This window comes from Meleagris gallopavo, chromosome 1 (assembly GCF_000146605.3).
Source record: "Meleagris gallopavo isolate NT-WF06-2002-E0010 breed Aviagen turkey brand Nicholas breeding stock chromosome 1, Turkey_5.1, whole genome shotgun sequence".
Lineage (NCBI taxonomy): Eukaryota > Metazoa > Chordata > Aves > Galliformes > Phasianidae > Meleagris > Meleagris gallopavo.
This window is the reverse complement of record NC_015011.2, coordinates 24,473,651-24,487,279: the sequence shown is the minus strand read 5'-3', so window position 1 is coordinate 24,487,279 and position 13,629 is coordinate 24,473,651. Positions and strand designations below refer to the sequence as shown.

The 13,629-nt window shown below is 38.7% G+C and overlaps 1 protein-coding gene across 2 annotated transcripts in view; it reads left to right on the top strand.

Annotated features, from left to right (window-relative positions):
• Nucleotides 1-13,629, top strand: part of TES (testin LIM domain protein) — a 26,167-nt gene that overhangs the window by 2,445 nt on the left and 10,093 nt on the right. Inside the window, exons 1-2 of one of the 2 annotated variants that reach the window (XM_031553241.1) lie at nucleotides 8,966-8,988; nucleotides 9,547-9,632. In XM_031553241.1, the coding sequence (XP_031409101.1) occupies nucleotides 9,547-9,632 (86 nt within the window). In that variant the 5' untranslated portion in view covers nucleotides 8,966-8,988. Of the gene's footprint in view, nucleotides 1-8,965; nucleotides 8,989-9,546; nucleotides 9,633-13,629 lie in introns of those variants that run through there. The other variant, XM_003201978.4, reaches the window with a different exon arrangement.

The following is a 13,629-nucleotide window of genomic DNA, read 5'->3' as shown; positions in this document are numbered from 1 at the left end:
AAAAGTTTCCAGTGTGGCATTCCTAAGATTTCTCAAAGTGTCAGGAGTTCCAGAGTCCATTATACACTTGTGAACATAGATGCTGGCTCTTTGGACAACTGCAAGTAGCTTTCAAGGGGCTGACGTACTGGAGAAAAACACAGGTAGATATATGAATAGCGTGTTTATACCTGCAAATCAGATTTTGTACCAAAAAACATGCTTGCAAAAGTCTCAGGAAAGTCTGTTTTCAGTGTTCACATCAGATTTTTTTTTTTCTTCAAAACTTAATAATCCTATATAGTTCATCTGACAGGAGTTGCTTCCCCTCTAGCAGAAGGCCATTATGATTGAAGCAATCTACCTGTTCTTCTGCAGGAAGAACTGCTGCCTCATCCACCGCATTTTCAGACCCGTTGTTTCAGATTCATAGCAGCTAGTAGATCATATTTCTGCTGTTTAGTGAGAGCAAAACAGCAACCCTATGTACCATACGTTTCTTACGTGTTTTGCTGTGATGAATCTAGGGACACAATTGTTTGAGCTCAAACTCTTTGTTTTTTAACAATGCCAACAATAAGCCCAATTCCTTACTGTTATACTCTCACTTCCTTTCCTCTATAAAGGCTAACTGTACTTTTTTCCCGTCCTTCTTAGAAGGAGGTAGATCTACTGTTGCATTTGAGGATTGTGAAAACAGCTTTTTCATATATAGTGCTTGCACAACAGAGTTGAATCCTAAGAAATGTAACTCTAGCTTGAAAAGTACTTGTGGAACAAACAGATCACTAAATTCTTCCAAATACAATATGCCTTGTGTTCTTGAATTTTACTTTGGGGAGAATAGGAAAAATGGATATTTAATGCCTTATTAGAGACTGTTAGAACAAACAGTCTGGATTTCATTCCTGTCTTTCACCTCAGTGATCTTCTTAAAATGAATCACTAGGCAGCAGACATGTTTTGTACAGTCCTGCTGGCAGCATGGTCTTGTGTTCTGTTAGGGAGAATAAGTGGCTAGCACTGAGTCTGTTCTGTATAAGCTTTCACAGAATAATACTTGCTTTGTAAAAGGAACCTTGTGCTGGGAAGAGGGCAAAGGAGTTTGGGGGAAAAGGCCTCAAGTGTGGAGTGTCTGCATGATTTTCATTGTGCATGAGGCTTGGTTTGTTCTGTTACAATGGGAAGAAAACAGATCTGTAGACATCATTAAGTTAACAACTGTACTGCCCTCTGATAAGAATACTTTATTCACTATTCACTTAGGAGCAAAGTCAACTTTCTCATCTTTTAGCATGATTTAGTCATGTTTGTTGGGCTATGCTTCCTGCTTACATCACTCTTTACTGTTTGTTTTGGTGTTACTGCTGTGGAAACCCATGATAGGAGAGGTGGGGTTCTTTTTGTTTGTTTGTTTTCCTTACGTATGGTAAAACAAGGAGATTCAAGATTCACACACAGTAAGATTGATTTGGCTGCAAGAAGTACAAAACCACATGAAGATGTGAGAAGAACTAGTTAAGTTTCTTTAACAAATAAATGAAGTGCATTCTGTTGTGTTCTTGGTGGGTTTTTTTGTGCATTTTATGCTTGTTCTGGGTTTTTTTGTTTGTTTGTTTTAGGTTTTTCTTTACCTTCAAACTTCTTGGGGAGAGGAGTGAGAATATTATATAGATATGATTTGTTGCCTGGAATGCCTTTCACATTTATTCCTTTTCTTGTCATTTGTGGCTATCAGGTTTGCAAAGAAAGCAACGCTAAATTAAACTTTTTTTTCTTCTGTGGTGAAAGTATTCCCTGGGTATTTGACCATAAAATATAATGACATGCCTGGGTAGTAAGCCAAGGAAGTAGTGTAGAAGTGCATAACTTCTGAGATTAGGTAAAACTTTCTTCAGCTGGCATAACTGTGAACAGAGTATTAATCAATGACTTGTTTTTTGTTACAATCTTATGCCATTAAAGGCACGAAGAGCTTTTTCTGTATGTGTTCCTGGAAAAAAGAAGCATTTTCTTTCCTCTAGGTAAAATGATAACAATGGCAACTAGTGAGTCACCATCAGGAGTGAAACTTTCTTGGTAGAAGTAGCTAAAAATGCATTGCATTCCTTTCACATGAGTGAATAAGTTCGGCAAATCGGTGATTTCATCCTAGCAAATGCAAAGCTTCCAAGTGGTGTGAGGTAGATGTAAAATACACATTATGAATTCTAACAGATACAGCAAGATATATTTGGAATAGATACACAAATCACATCCATAACCATGTATATATTATATTGTGTGTGTACATCTGCTGCTGCCATGAAGAGTTAGTGAGGCTCTTCTAGGTTCTGGAGAGCAGGGCTGTGAACACAGAAAGCTTATTTGCTTGTTATTTTGGGTCTTAGATGTGGTTAAAAGAATAAGATGGTATCTGTTGCACCCATCCAACATCGTGTTAAATGTAACTGTGCTTCAGGCACTGCTCTGTGTGCATCTGGTCTGTTATTGTCTTCCTCCCTCTTTGTGCCTTGCTTTTGGTCTGAGGCATCTTGCTGCTGCTTGTGAATGCCCTGGCTTGGGCCCAGGGAGGTAAAAGAGAGGAGGAAAAACAATAAAACCCATTTTCTTGCAAGACTAAAGCTTCTAATAAGTATGTAGACTTGCAGGTCTAAAAAGCATATTAGAAGATGCAGAGCAAAAGCACAGTTTTAAAGGCAAAACACACATGTATCATATTATCGATAATCTTTGATTATCCTAAGCAAAATGGCAGATCTATCTTAAGTATGTCCGTTTTAAAGCAGGTTGTTGGGAGGAGCTGGACTTGATAGACTTGAAATAACTTTGATTAATCTTTAGGAAAGTTGGCTGGCCCGTGACCTGCAGGTTGTGTGTGTTATCAAATGAAAGGCTCTTGCTTGGTCACAGGGACTCTTCTACCATGGAATGTCTGTAAAGTAATCCTGGTATTTTGTTGCACCTGTCCATGTGCATGATAACAGCAAAACTGTCTGCCTACCATAAGTTCTTTGTGGGCAGCTTGAAAAGGCTCAACATTTCTTGTTATACATGTTGTCGTAAGCCATTCAACTATAAAACTGGAAGTAAGAGGCAGTGCTTACTTGAGTTCTTGTGTTGGATTAGCTTTTCCTGGTGACCTATACATGTAAGCCCAGGCCTTCCAGGAAGAGCAACAGAGAAAGGACAGTAACTCTTAGTTTGCCTTGGCAGCACTGGGTGATGGATGATACTGTAGTGTAAACCCTGTGGATGGTACTCTACTATAAACCCTACTGTAGTGTAGGGTTTTTAGAGACAGTGTTACAGTGTGTATGAACCCCACTGAAACTTTGTTAGCATCATACAGGACTTTGTGGGGAAAAAAACTCCACTTGTGCTGAGGTCTTTAATACCTGTTAGTTTTCTGACAGTAGACTGTAGTAGTGCTTTAAATATTTATATTCTGAGCTGTTTGATATTTAGTGAAGGCATCACAATAAAATAAATTCCTAGTACTTGTGTGCTGTCATAATCTGCTGTAGTTCCTTGATTTATCCTTATGTTTGTCCTGCTCAGATTATCTTTCAAATATGTTTCTTGGATGCAGGCACTTTTTGGCATCCCTCTTCCTGTGCAAATATTCTTCCTTACAAGAGCTTTTGCTTCATAATCCTCGTCAGCTTTTCCATAGATCTAAATGCATGCTTAAAGAAAAGCTGCAACAGATTTTGCCATCAATTAAAATCAGGTACGTTAAATAACAAGTATAGGATGGTCTATGCAGTATTTCTCTTCACTAGAGATCTTTCTCTGTTCTCATACAGTGTTCATAGAAGCCTTATGAGGGAGCTTGGATATAAATGTATTTGTGTTTCTTCCTGCTCCATTCTGGAATTATAAGAAATAAACTTTAAAAACTTACATTACATTACATTAAATTTTTTAATTTAATTACTAATTATGTAATTAAAGCATTTAATGTAATTAATTAATTACATTAAATGCTTTAATCTATTTCAAATTCCAGTTTGTTTCCCAACCAGAGAAGTCACCTGCACATATAGAATTCAGTAACACAAGATTAGGTCTCAGCAATAAAGCACGCACAGCACATACAATTTCTTCTTAAATCAGTTTTGTTCTCTTTCCTTTCCACCCCCATGCTTGACCTTGACATTTTCTGGAAGTTTCTAAACTACATTAGAATCTGTTAAAGACATCATCTGTTATGCTGTACTTTTTTTTTTTTCTGTTGTGTGTTTTGTTTTGTTCCCCACTAATATCCAAATGAGTTAATAGCCCAGTAATCTTCAGACCAGAGGAGCCCTGGTATGTTACAGTAAACTCAAGAATGGCTTTAGCAGAAGTTGTTTCTGTTCTTGGAATGTTGAGAGACACGGGAGAAAGATCTGCAAAAGAACAGTGAAAATTCCTTAACCCTGTGCAATACTGATAGCTTTCTCACTGTATAGCCACAGCCTTTCAAATTCAGATAGGTCCCCAGCAGTGGAATTCTATTCAGCAGATGTAGGTATGGGTATTGTGCTACACTATACCTGGCAAGCTGAAAGATGAATTGGATCACCTGCCAGGTAATGCAGGAGTCCCTTCATGGGGAGAGGAAGGGTGAGGAAGCAAGCCCTTAGCTTGCTCTTTTGGTGAGACTCACAGGATGTACAAGAAAGTCTGTGGGAGAAACATCAAGTTGAGCTTCTCCTTTTTTTTTTTTCTTTTTTTTTTTAAGAGCTTCCTCTCTTCTTATCATTGCATCTCAGTGGTTCCTCTTTTAGTAGGCAAGAATTTCTGTGCAACTAGTGTTTTTTTGAGGGCTGTATTTGTCATGGGTATGTTGACTGTTAAATAGTAATTACAAAAATGAAGGCTTCCAGTTTCTTGGTACCTTTTGTACCTAGCTAATTAGTGGGAGGAAATAGAGGAAAATTGGACTCTAGGCATCATGCAGTTATAATACGAGACAGTAGACAGAAGATGCACAGTGTGAAATTCTGATCAGACAGATTAACTCCGGTCTGTGGTCCAGCACTGTAGTAGGTTGTTGAATGTGCAAAATGGACAAGGTTTCTGCCAAATCTGATTTAGCTGCACCTGTTCTTTCTGGGTAGCTGGACAACCTCCAGAGAGCCCTTTCAACTTTAAATCATCTATCATCATTAAAAGCAAGCTTTGAAAATTACTGCTGTGAGATTTCATTTTAATTCACTCAAGATTTCTTAGGGCTCTTTTTTTCCCTGTGATTATCAACAGTAATCTTGAGGTTTTGTAGCATTACATTGTTCTAACTACCAGAAGATAATTCTCCATTCATCACTATTATTTTTTTTGCCAGCACTGTAGCACAGTTCATTCAAAATAGGAACAAATTTATTATACAGCTTATCAGTATTTCTCCACATAGGAGAAACCATAGCTGGTGAAATGTATTTTGATTTCTATCAGTCCATAGGCTTAAACTGGCCAACTACCACTTCGTGATCCGCTTCTGTCTATGATTATTCTGTAGCATCCCATATCAGGAGATATTGTTGGCCTACACTCTTTGAAATCTATTACGTATAATTTCATAATTTGTATTTAAGTATCATTTTAAAAAGAAGCCAGACTTAAGCATTTCCTAGAGGGTTTAACTTAATAGGATTAGGAAAGAGGATCTCTTGGACTTTAATTCTTGGTCATTTTCAATTTGATCATAATTATGAAGTTGATCATAAACACTTGTTCTAATCCAGACTTATACTAATTTATAGTAACTGCAATATTTCTTTTACTCATCCAGGCAAGCTATCAGATATTCAAATTGGACCATTTAAATTTTTAAGACAACAATAAGCTTCTACAAGTGGCTCTTCTAAAGTTAGCCAACTTTTCATACTAGATTCCAGCATGGTCTGAAGGAGGGCAAACTCTAGTAATTCTCACTCTGCTGCAACCATTTAAAATTCTTTACCCTTGAGAACTATTTAATCATGATCTCAGTCATATTTATATCATTTTCCATACTCGGGCTATTTAAATCCATATTGGCTGTGTTAGTCATACCAGATGGTTTTAGATAGCTTTTGCTGTAAAATGAAAATTAATGGCAGTAGGCACACAGAAATCTCTTTCTGGCAGAATTTCAGTTGACCTATCTGGGCCACTTCTCTCATGATTCCATTTATGGGGAAAATTGATTTTTATCCTGTACTTGGATGCACATTCCCCTTCTAGTGTGTGCTCAGCTCACTGCATTGCTGGGTCTTCTATCTCAGCACCAGTTATGTCTGTAGGAAGGCCTGGGGAATAAACATAGGCAAGCAACAGAGATGAAGCACGCTGCGTTTTAGGTGCTTTCCTGAGTTACAGCAGAATCAGCAACTGGAAAACAACGCTCGCTTCTGGGACTGATGCTTCCTTACCACTGAAACAGATCCTGTTATGGCACTGTATTTAACATTCACTGTTAGGTGCAGCCAGACTCAAAACGCTGTGTCTGCAAATGCTGTTTTATATCCTTAATATTTTTGGCACGTGTTTACCTAGTTTCTCACTCAGAACAAAGGCAGAGGCTGAGAGTGAATATGGCATAACATCTGATTCAGTTCTGAGTGTGCCTATTATTTTCAAGCTAGACATCTATAAGATGACCAGGCCACATGAACAAGACCATCCTTCTCTCTTACTTTTCAGCCAACTGAAGAATGTGTATCAGAACGAATGTGTCTTATTTACTAATTCAGTTTATTTGCCTCAAGTTGCATAAACTTATCCTTGATGTGCTTTATTTTACTGGGGAGGGAATGTAAAATCCTACGTCACTGAAGAAATCAGTGTTGAGAATGATGACAGTGCAAGTAGGATGTCTGGTTACTGTCAAGTCAGTTGGGATAGGGAGTGTATTTTGAGTGGAGCACTTGAGGAGAATCTTGTGGTGCTCAACAAATTATCTCTACTTGTTTTTAGCCTGAAAGACCCTTAAATGTTAGGAGGTTTGGGAATAGTGTATTTGCTTGTGAGAGCCATTCTTTCTCTTGTTTGTATTTGGTTGTGTTTTGGGAGTTCTTGAAATGTTAAGGCCAGTTCTAGGTATACTGCACAGTAACTCTTCATACACTAGTGATCCTAGGTTTCTGTGCCTTATAACACTGCAATAAAGTAGTGTTCTGCCCTCTCCCTTTAAAAATAAAATTAAAAAAAGCATAAGAAAGTACTGCTGGTTTGGAGTAGCAGCTGAAGAGAATGAATTATTTTCTTTGTGTTCTTGAGAGGCAATTGCAAGCACACTTCAAATTAAGCACTCCTCAAGGATGTTTTTAAAAAAGAAAAAAAAAAAACTAATCCTGAAAATAAAACAGCAACAATTGTTGCTTTAGTTTCTTTCTTAGAGAATGTCAAAGCCAACATTTTGTTCTATACATATCCAATATAGACCAAAAAATATATATAGTTAGGAAAAATAACTATTTCATCTTTAAAGTAATCGTAAACCCATAGAATGGCTTGGATTAGAAAGGACTTTAAAGATCATCTAGTTCCAACTTCTCTGCCATGGGCAGAGTTGTCAGCCACTAAATCAGGGCTGCTCAGGGCTCCATCCAACCTGGCCTTGAGTGCCTCCAGAGATGGTGCATCCACAACATCTCTGAGCAGCTGTGCCAGGGCCTCACCACCCCCTGAGTAAATAATTTCTGCCTAACATTTAACCTAATTCTTTCCTCTCTTAGTTTGAAACTGTTCCCCCTTGTCTTATCCCTGTCAGACTGTGTGAACAGTCAGTCTCCCTACTGTTTATAAGCCCCTTTTCAAACACTGGAAGGCTGCAATGAGTTTCCCCATAGCCTTCTCTTCTTTTTTTCTTGTTTCCAACCCAAGTACAGCACCTTGCACTTGGATCTCTTGAACCTCACTAGGTTCCTGTGGGCACTTTTCTCAACCTATGTTTATTTTAGGGGTTTACTGATCTGGCTTCAGGTTAGCTCATCTACTGTGTGAACGTCTTGAGCCATTAGGCTTATAGATATAAGCATGATCATCACTGGCTTGTATTCTTTCCTTTCACATGAAAGAAATAAATAATTTCACATCTCTCTATTCGTCTTTGCACTTGCAAGCAGTAGCTGGATAGCTGCTAAAATGCAACTTCTTCCCAAATAATTATTTGCAGGAAGGCTTGTAGTTTTCTCATGGTAGTCTTATTGCTCCAAAGGCAGTGATCCTTCAAATATAAAATGATTGAAATAGCAGCTGTGGCATTTTTTCATGTGCTGTCTTGAGTAAATGGCTTGCAAGTAATATGTTCCTTCACTTTTAGACAGAAGCAAGTGGAAAGATGAACTGCTTATATCCTTGCAGATTAAACTACAATTTCATTATGAAAAAGCTTGCATCACCACATTTAATTAATGCTTGCATTGTATTACTGTTGGCGGAACTAAGATTAGTACTAGAACTTACCATCTTCTATCTTTTGTTTTTTGTTTTCTTTCGTGGTAAATTATGTCGGACTGAAATTGAGCTGTCTCCATCGTGATTACTTTCCCTCTCAAAGAGTATGCTCACAGCCTGCTGGATGTGTTCCTCATGTGCCTGGGAGCAATGGGTGGGAGTATGGGCATGAGTTACCCTCTGTATGGGCAACAGGCTGTGCACTCAGCTGTGACCACAGTTGATTTAACAGTGGTCACAAAGGTTTAGAGAGCTGGAATGAGGCATCTGAAATTTAGTATATTATTTAGATGCATAAGTTATGTTGCTTGATGTCTGTTTCTCACCTCAAACTTTCAGGTGCTGCTCACTTAAATGTGCTAATACATCGATATACTGTGCGAATATTTGGCCTCTGTTAATGCTCTGGTTTTTGTATTCTCTCAAATTACTTCTGTGTTATAAATTGATTGTGTGTCCTTTTAATTACTGCATAGTGAAACGCTGTGTATCATTTATGGTCGTCGTTCTCACTAACTGCTGTTTGTCTTTCTCCTTGGAAAGTAAGCTGGTATTAGTTCAGCTGAAACACAGTTATAAAAGGTACGTTCTGGTTTCCATCACTGTCAGAGTAGTTTCAAAAATATTATTCTAATCACTTAAATGTTTTCTTCATTTCTATCTGATGCTCATGCTATTGATATCAAAGTAGAGTCTGTTTATTTCTTTATCTTCTGTATTTTGTCAAGTCATACACTGTAGATGACTTTGTCCTGACAGTTGGATTAAATACCTTTTAGCTTGGACTTGAGGTTTTACAGCTTCACACTGTGGTTTCACAGCTACAGACAGAGCTGTAAAGTCTGCTTGCCCCTTTGAAGTCTGCAGGCATGTTATATACACAAAAACAAACTAAAAAAAACAACTTGGTCTTGGTTAAGGCTTTCTGCTGCTAGGTCAGTCCTACAAACAAGCTTGTGCAGACAGTGTCACTTCTCTAAATACAAAGACAGGGTAACTGGAAACATTGTCCTGATGTTGGCTGAGTCAAATGCTTAATGTTCTGTTTTAGTTGTGGGTTGTATGTAATAAAGCAAGCAGTGAGATCATTCATGCAGTGTAATTCTGCTGACAATGGTTTTCTTCTTGATCTTTAAACAGATGGGCTTGGGCCATGAACAAGGATTTGGTGCCCCCTGCTTAAAATGCAAAGATAAGTGTGAAGGATTCGAGCTTCATTTTTGGAGGTAAGTGATTCAACACACCTTGACACTTACATGTAAATGTGCAAGTACTGGGCTTTTTCTTTTTCCATTAAACTATTCAGATGCTTTAAAGATCCAGTGTTCATGTTGAGGATGAGTTTCTCAGCAGCACTGCAACAACTAAGTAGGTAATTGCGTATGAGTATACATTTTATCTGCACTGAAGTCCATGGTACTACTTCTATTGAAGCATTCACTTTAGTTTAATAAATGGTTGAAGTAGATTTGAAAACATCTCTATTTTCTAAGAGAAATATTCTCTATTTTCTAAGAGTGCTTCCTCTCAGTAATAAAATGCTTTCTCAACTTCTGATCAAATACATTAGCTTTGATCTGAGATTTTAGGTAAAATTATCTCTGTTGAAAAGAAGCTGAAACTTTGTGTACATCTGTAAGGAGGGAGCTGTGTTATGTTTCAACAAAAAATAAATATTTCTTTGCCTTGAACCATTCACTGCTCCTGATCTAGTGAGGACTGATGATAGTTGCAGCAAGTAGACTGTTGAGAGGTCGGTGCTGTTACTTTGACAGAAAAGTCCTATTCCCTTCTTTGTGTTACTGAAACCTTAACAAATAGTTCTGAGTTGCTCAGTTCACAGTTCATACTGGCTGAATGTAAAGTAGTAGCTTAGAGATTCTGATGTTAAAAATAAAAACGAATAATAAAAAACCTCTTGAAGGGAAAAGTCTGTGAAAGATAAAGATAAATGACTGATAGTAGCACTAGCACTGGCAACCTAACTAAAGCCTTTCCCCAATGCTATTTAGCTACAGTCATAACTGTGTCTATGGTAGGATTTCATGATGGATTTTAATTCTGGTCTTTATACAACTCAGCTAGAGTGGTATCAGGTTCAGATAAGGCCTAAGAGATATTGCATCTATCTCAGAGTACTTGAGTGCAGCTGTGACATGGTTTAGAAAGTAACCAGGCAGCCCACAGCAGAAACTTGCTATAAATTGATGAGGTTATAATTCAGTTATATATCTGCAATATGTAACTATGGAAGCAACTTACAAATAATAACCTGAAACAAGGAATGGTAATACGCTGGTAGATAAATCTGGTACCTAAAGACATAAGAAACAAATAATTTATGAGAAGATTCTGGGAAGGTTCATGTAGAGGTAACAGAACAGTTAATGTGTATAGGTGATTCAGTGAAACTGAGCACAAGTCTTGCAGGAGTAAATATATTGTTTCTGTGCTTACAGGAAAATTATGTTTCTTACTACTGAAGAGAAAGACCTTTTAGGGCCAGCTTGGTAGTGAAATTATATGTTGGGAGGAAAGAAGAAGATGAGACCAAATAATTTCTTCTTTTTGTCCTCTCTTATTCTTAGTTCCCACTGCTGAGACCTATTTCCTAACCTATTCTTCAAAAAAAAAATTAAGGATAAAAAGAAATGTCTGAAGCAATACATAAATAAGCTTATTTGCCAAACTGGAATGTAGCTGCTTGTGGGTGTTTATTTAAAGATTTTTTTGTGTGTGTGCTTTTCTTTAATACTCCTTTTACTGTGCTGCTCCTGCAGTTATGGCTCATCATGGTAGGTTCTAAATAAACAGCTCATCAGGACACTGTCTCCTAAAGAGAGCCTGTAGATGGCAGTGCATTAAAGAGCAAGTAAGATGATGTGAAACAGTGTCTGTTTAGTTCGGATTGAAGTTATAATTTAAGAGTTGAGAAGATATAGGATAGTCCAAGCAGCAAGGTGGCCAAGAAAAATACTTCCTCTAGGTGTCAGACAAATGTAACATATTAAGAGATGAAATGTTGGCAATTAAGGCAATTCTAGAACAGGTTGGAATATAGCTTTTTCTCCACTAGGTCTGTTTCTGGACACATGGAGGGTGTGAATGTGAAGTCTGAAATTAGTTGTATAAGAAGTTCTTAAAGGAAAAGTTCAGTAGTACATTTTGCATGGTATAGACATCTCAGGAGTTCATCACTGGAACAGAAAGAGGAATGGATGGATGGATTCTGAGTGTTTGTTCACCTGTCTGAATACTTACTGTTTTACTTCTGTTCTGCTGGCTACATCCTGACCCTTTCCCCCCCAGTTTTATACTTCTGCTTGATGCTATGTGGTGTAGAATATCCCTTTGATCTCTTCAGATCAGCTGTCCTGGATCTATTCCCTCCTGGCTCCTTGTGCACCGTCAGCCCCATTGCTGGCAGGGCAGCGTGAGAAACTGAAAAGTCCTTGGCTCTGTGCAAAGACAGTTCAGCAACAGATAAAGCATCAATGTGTTACTTACATTATTCTCATCCTAAATCCAGAAGACACCATGTTAGCCTCTATAAAGAAAATTGACTTTATCCTAGTCAAACCAGGGCAACTTAGCCATGTTATTCTTAATCTGAAAATTTATTTTAAATCAATACATGCTAGTAGAATTGAATAGAATATTATCTCTATAATATCAATTATCAAAGTTGGTTCAAATTTTGTCACTAATTTTACCTTTTATGCATCTTCAAAAGATGGGTGTTAAGATTGGAAAGAATTGCTGTGGTGGGTTGACCCCAGTCCACAGCCATGCACCCACACAGCTACTCCTTTGCTGTTTCCTTCACATTGGTGTAGGGGAAAGAACAGGAAAAACTGAAGTGAAAATGGTTGTGGGCCAAGATGAAGGCAGTTCAATAGCTGCAGGAAAGGTGAGGGGGAAGGAACTGATACAAGGCAGTCACTCACCATTTCCCATGATCCTTAGACAGTGTGTAAGCAATGGCTACTTTGGAAACCAGAAGACTGCCTTCATTTGCTACACCCACTGTTTTTGCTAAGTATGATTTTGTACGGTATGGGATATCCCTCTGGCCAACTGGAGTCAACTGTCTTCTCCAATCTGACTTGTAAGGGAGAGGCAGAGTGTGAAATAAAGTGCAAGCACTGCTCAGCAATAGTAAGTGCTATCAACAGTATCTTTATTCATGAATCCAAAACACAGCACCATAGGGGTACTCTAAGTCAAGTTAATTCCATGCCAGCCAGACATAATGCAGCAGCTGAGACAGAAGCAGTGCTGTACGTGGGCTGTACGTTGCTTTGGTGTCAGGGTGACTCTGCCCTCTGGTGGATGGAGCTAAGTGCTTCAGTAGACTATTTAGTTCTCTCTTCTGTACGTGAAAACTGTGTATCTTTAAGAACTAGGTGCAATTTCTCTGTTTCTGCACAGGGGAGCATCAGTGCTGCCTTTGGCAGGTCAGACTGGAGAGTGCACCAAAAAATATCCGAATATACCAGTCTAGTAACAGTGTTTTACACAGAGCTTCTTACACCATCTTTTTCTGTACTGTTAGTGTTTGGCAAATATATCTTCTGAGGTGGCAGAAAAAGAAGCTTTTCGTAAAACTTGTTCCCAAATGTACAAATTCTTAAAGCCTCAGTGTTGTGGCCTGCCTACAAGTCAGAAAAATGGAAGTTGCAGTCTGCAAAGGTTTAAAGTAAGATTACCTGCTTTATGTGTGCTAATAACCTTGACAGGCTAAAAAGGTGGGCCTGGGTGAACCTGATGAGGTTCAACACAGCAAAGTGCAAGGTTTTGCACTTGGGCTGGAGGAATCCCAGGCATCCATACAGACTGGAAGGAGCGGTCCTTGGGAGCAGCCCTGCAGAGAAGGACCTGGGAGTCTTGGTAGATGAAAAACGTAACATGAGCCAGCAGTGTGCTTTTGCAGCTTAGAAAGCAAATGGTATCCTGGGCTCCATCAGAAGAGGGGTGGCCAGCAGGGACAGGGAGGTGATTGTCCCCCTCTACTCTGCTCCTGTGAGGCCCCATCTGGAGTACTGTATCCAGGTCTGGAGCCCCCAGTACAAGAAAGACAGAGCTGTTGGAGAGGATTCAGAAGAGAGCCACGAAGATGATCAGGGGACTGGAGCACCTCCCCTATGAAGACAGGCTGAGGGAGCTGGGCTTGTTCAGCCTGGAGAAAGAAGGCTGCAGGGTGACTTCATTGCAGCCTTTCAG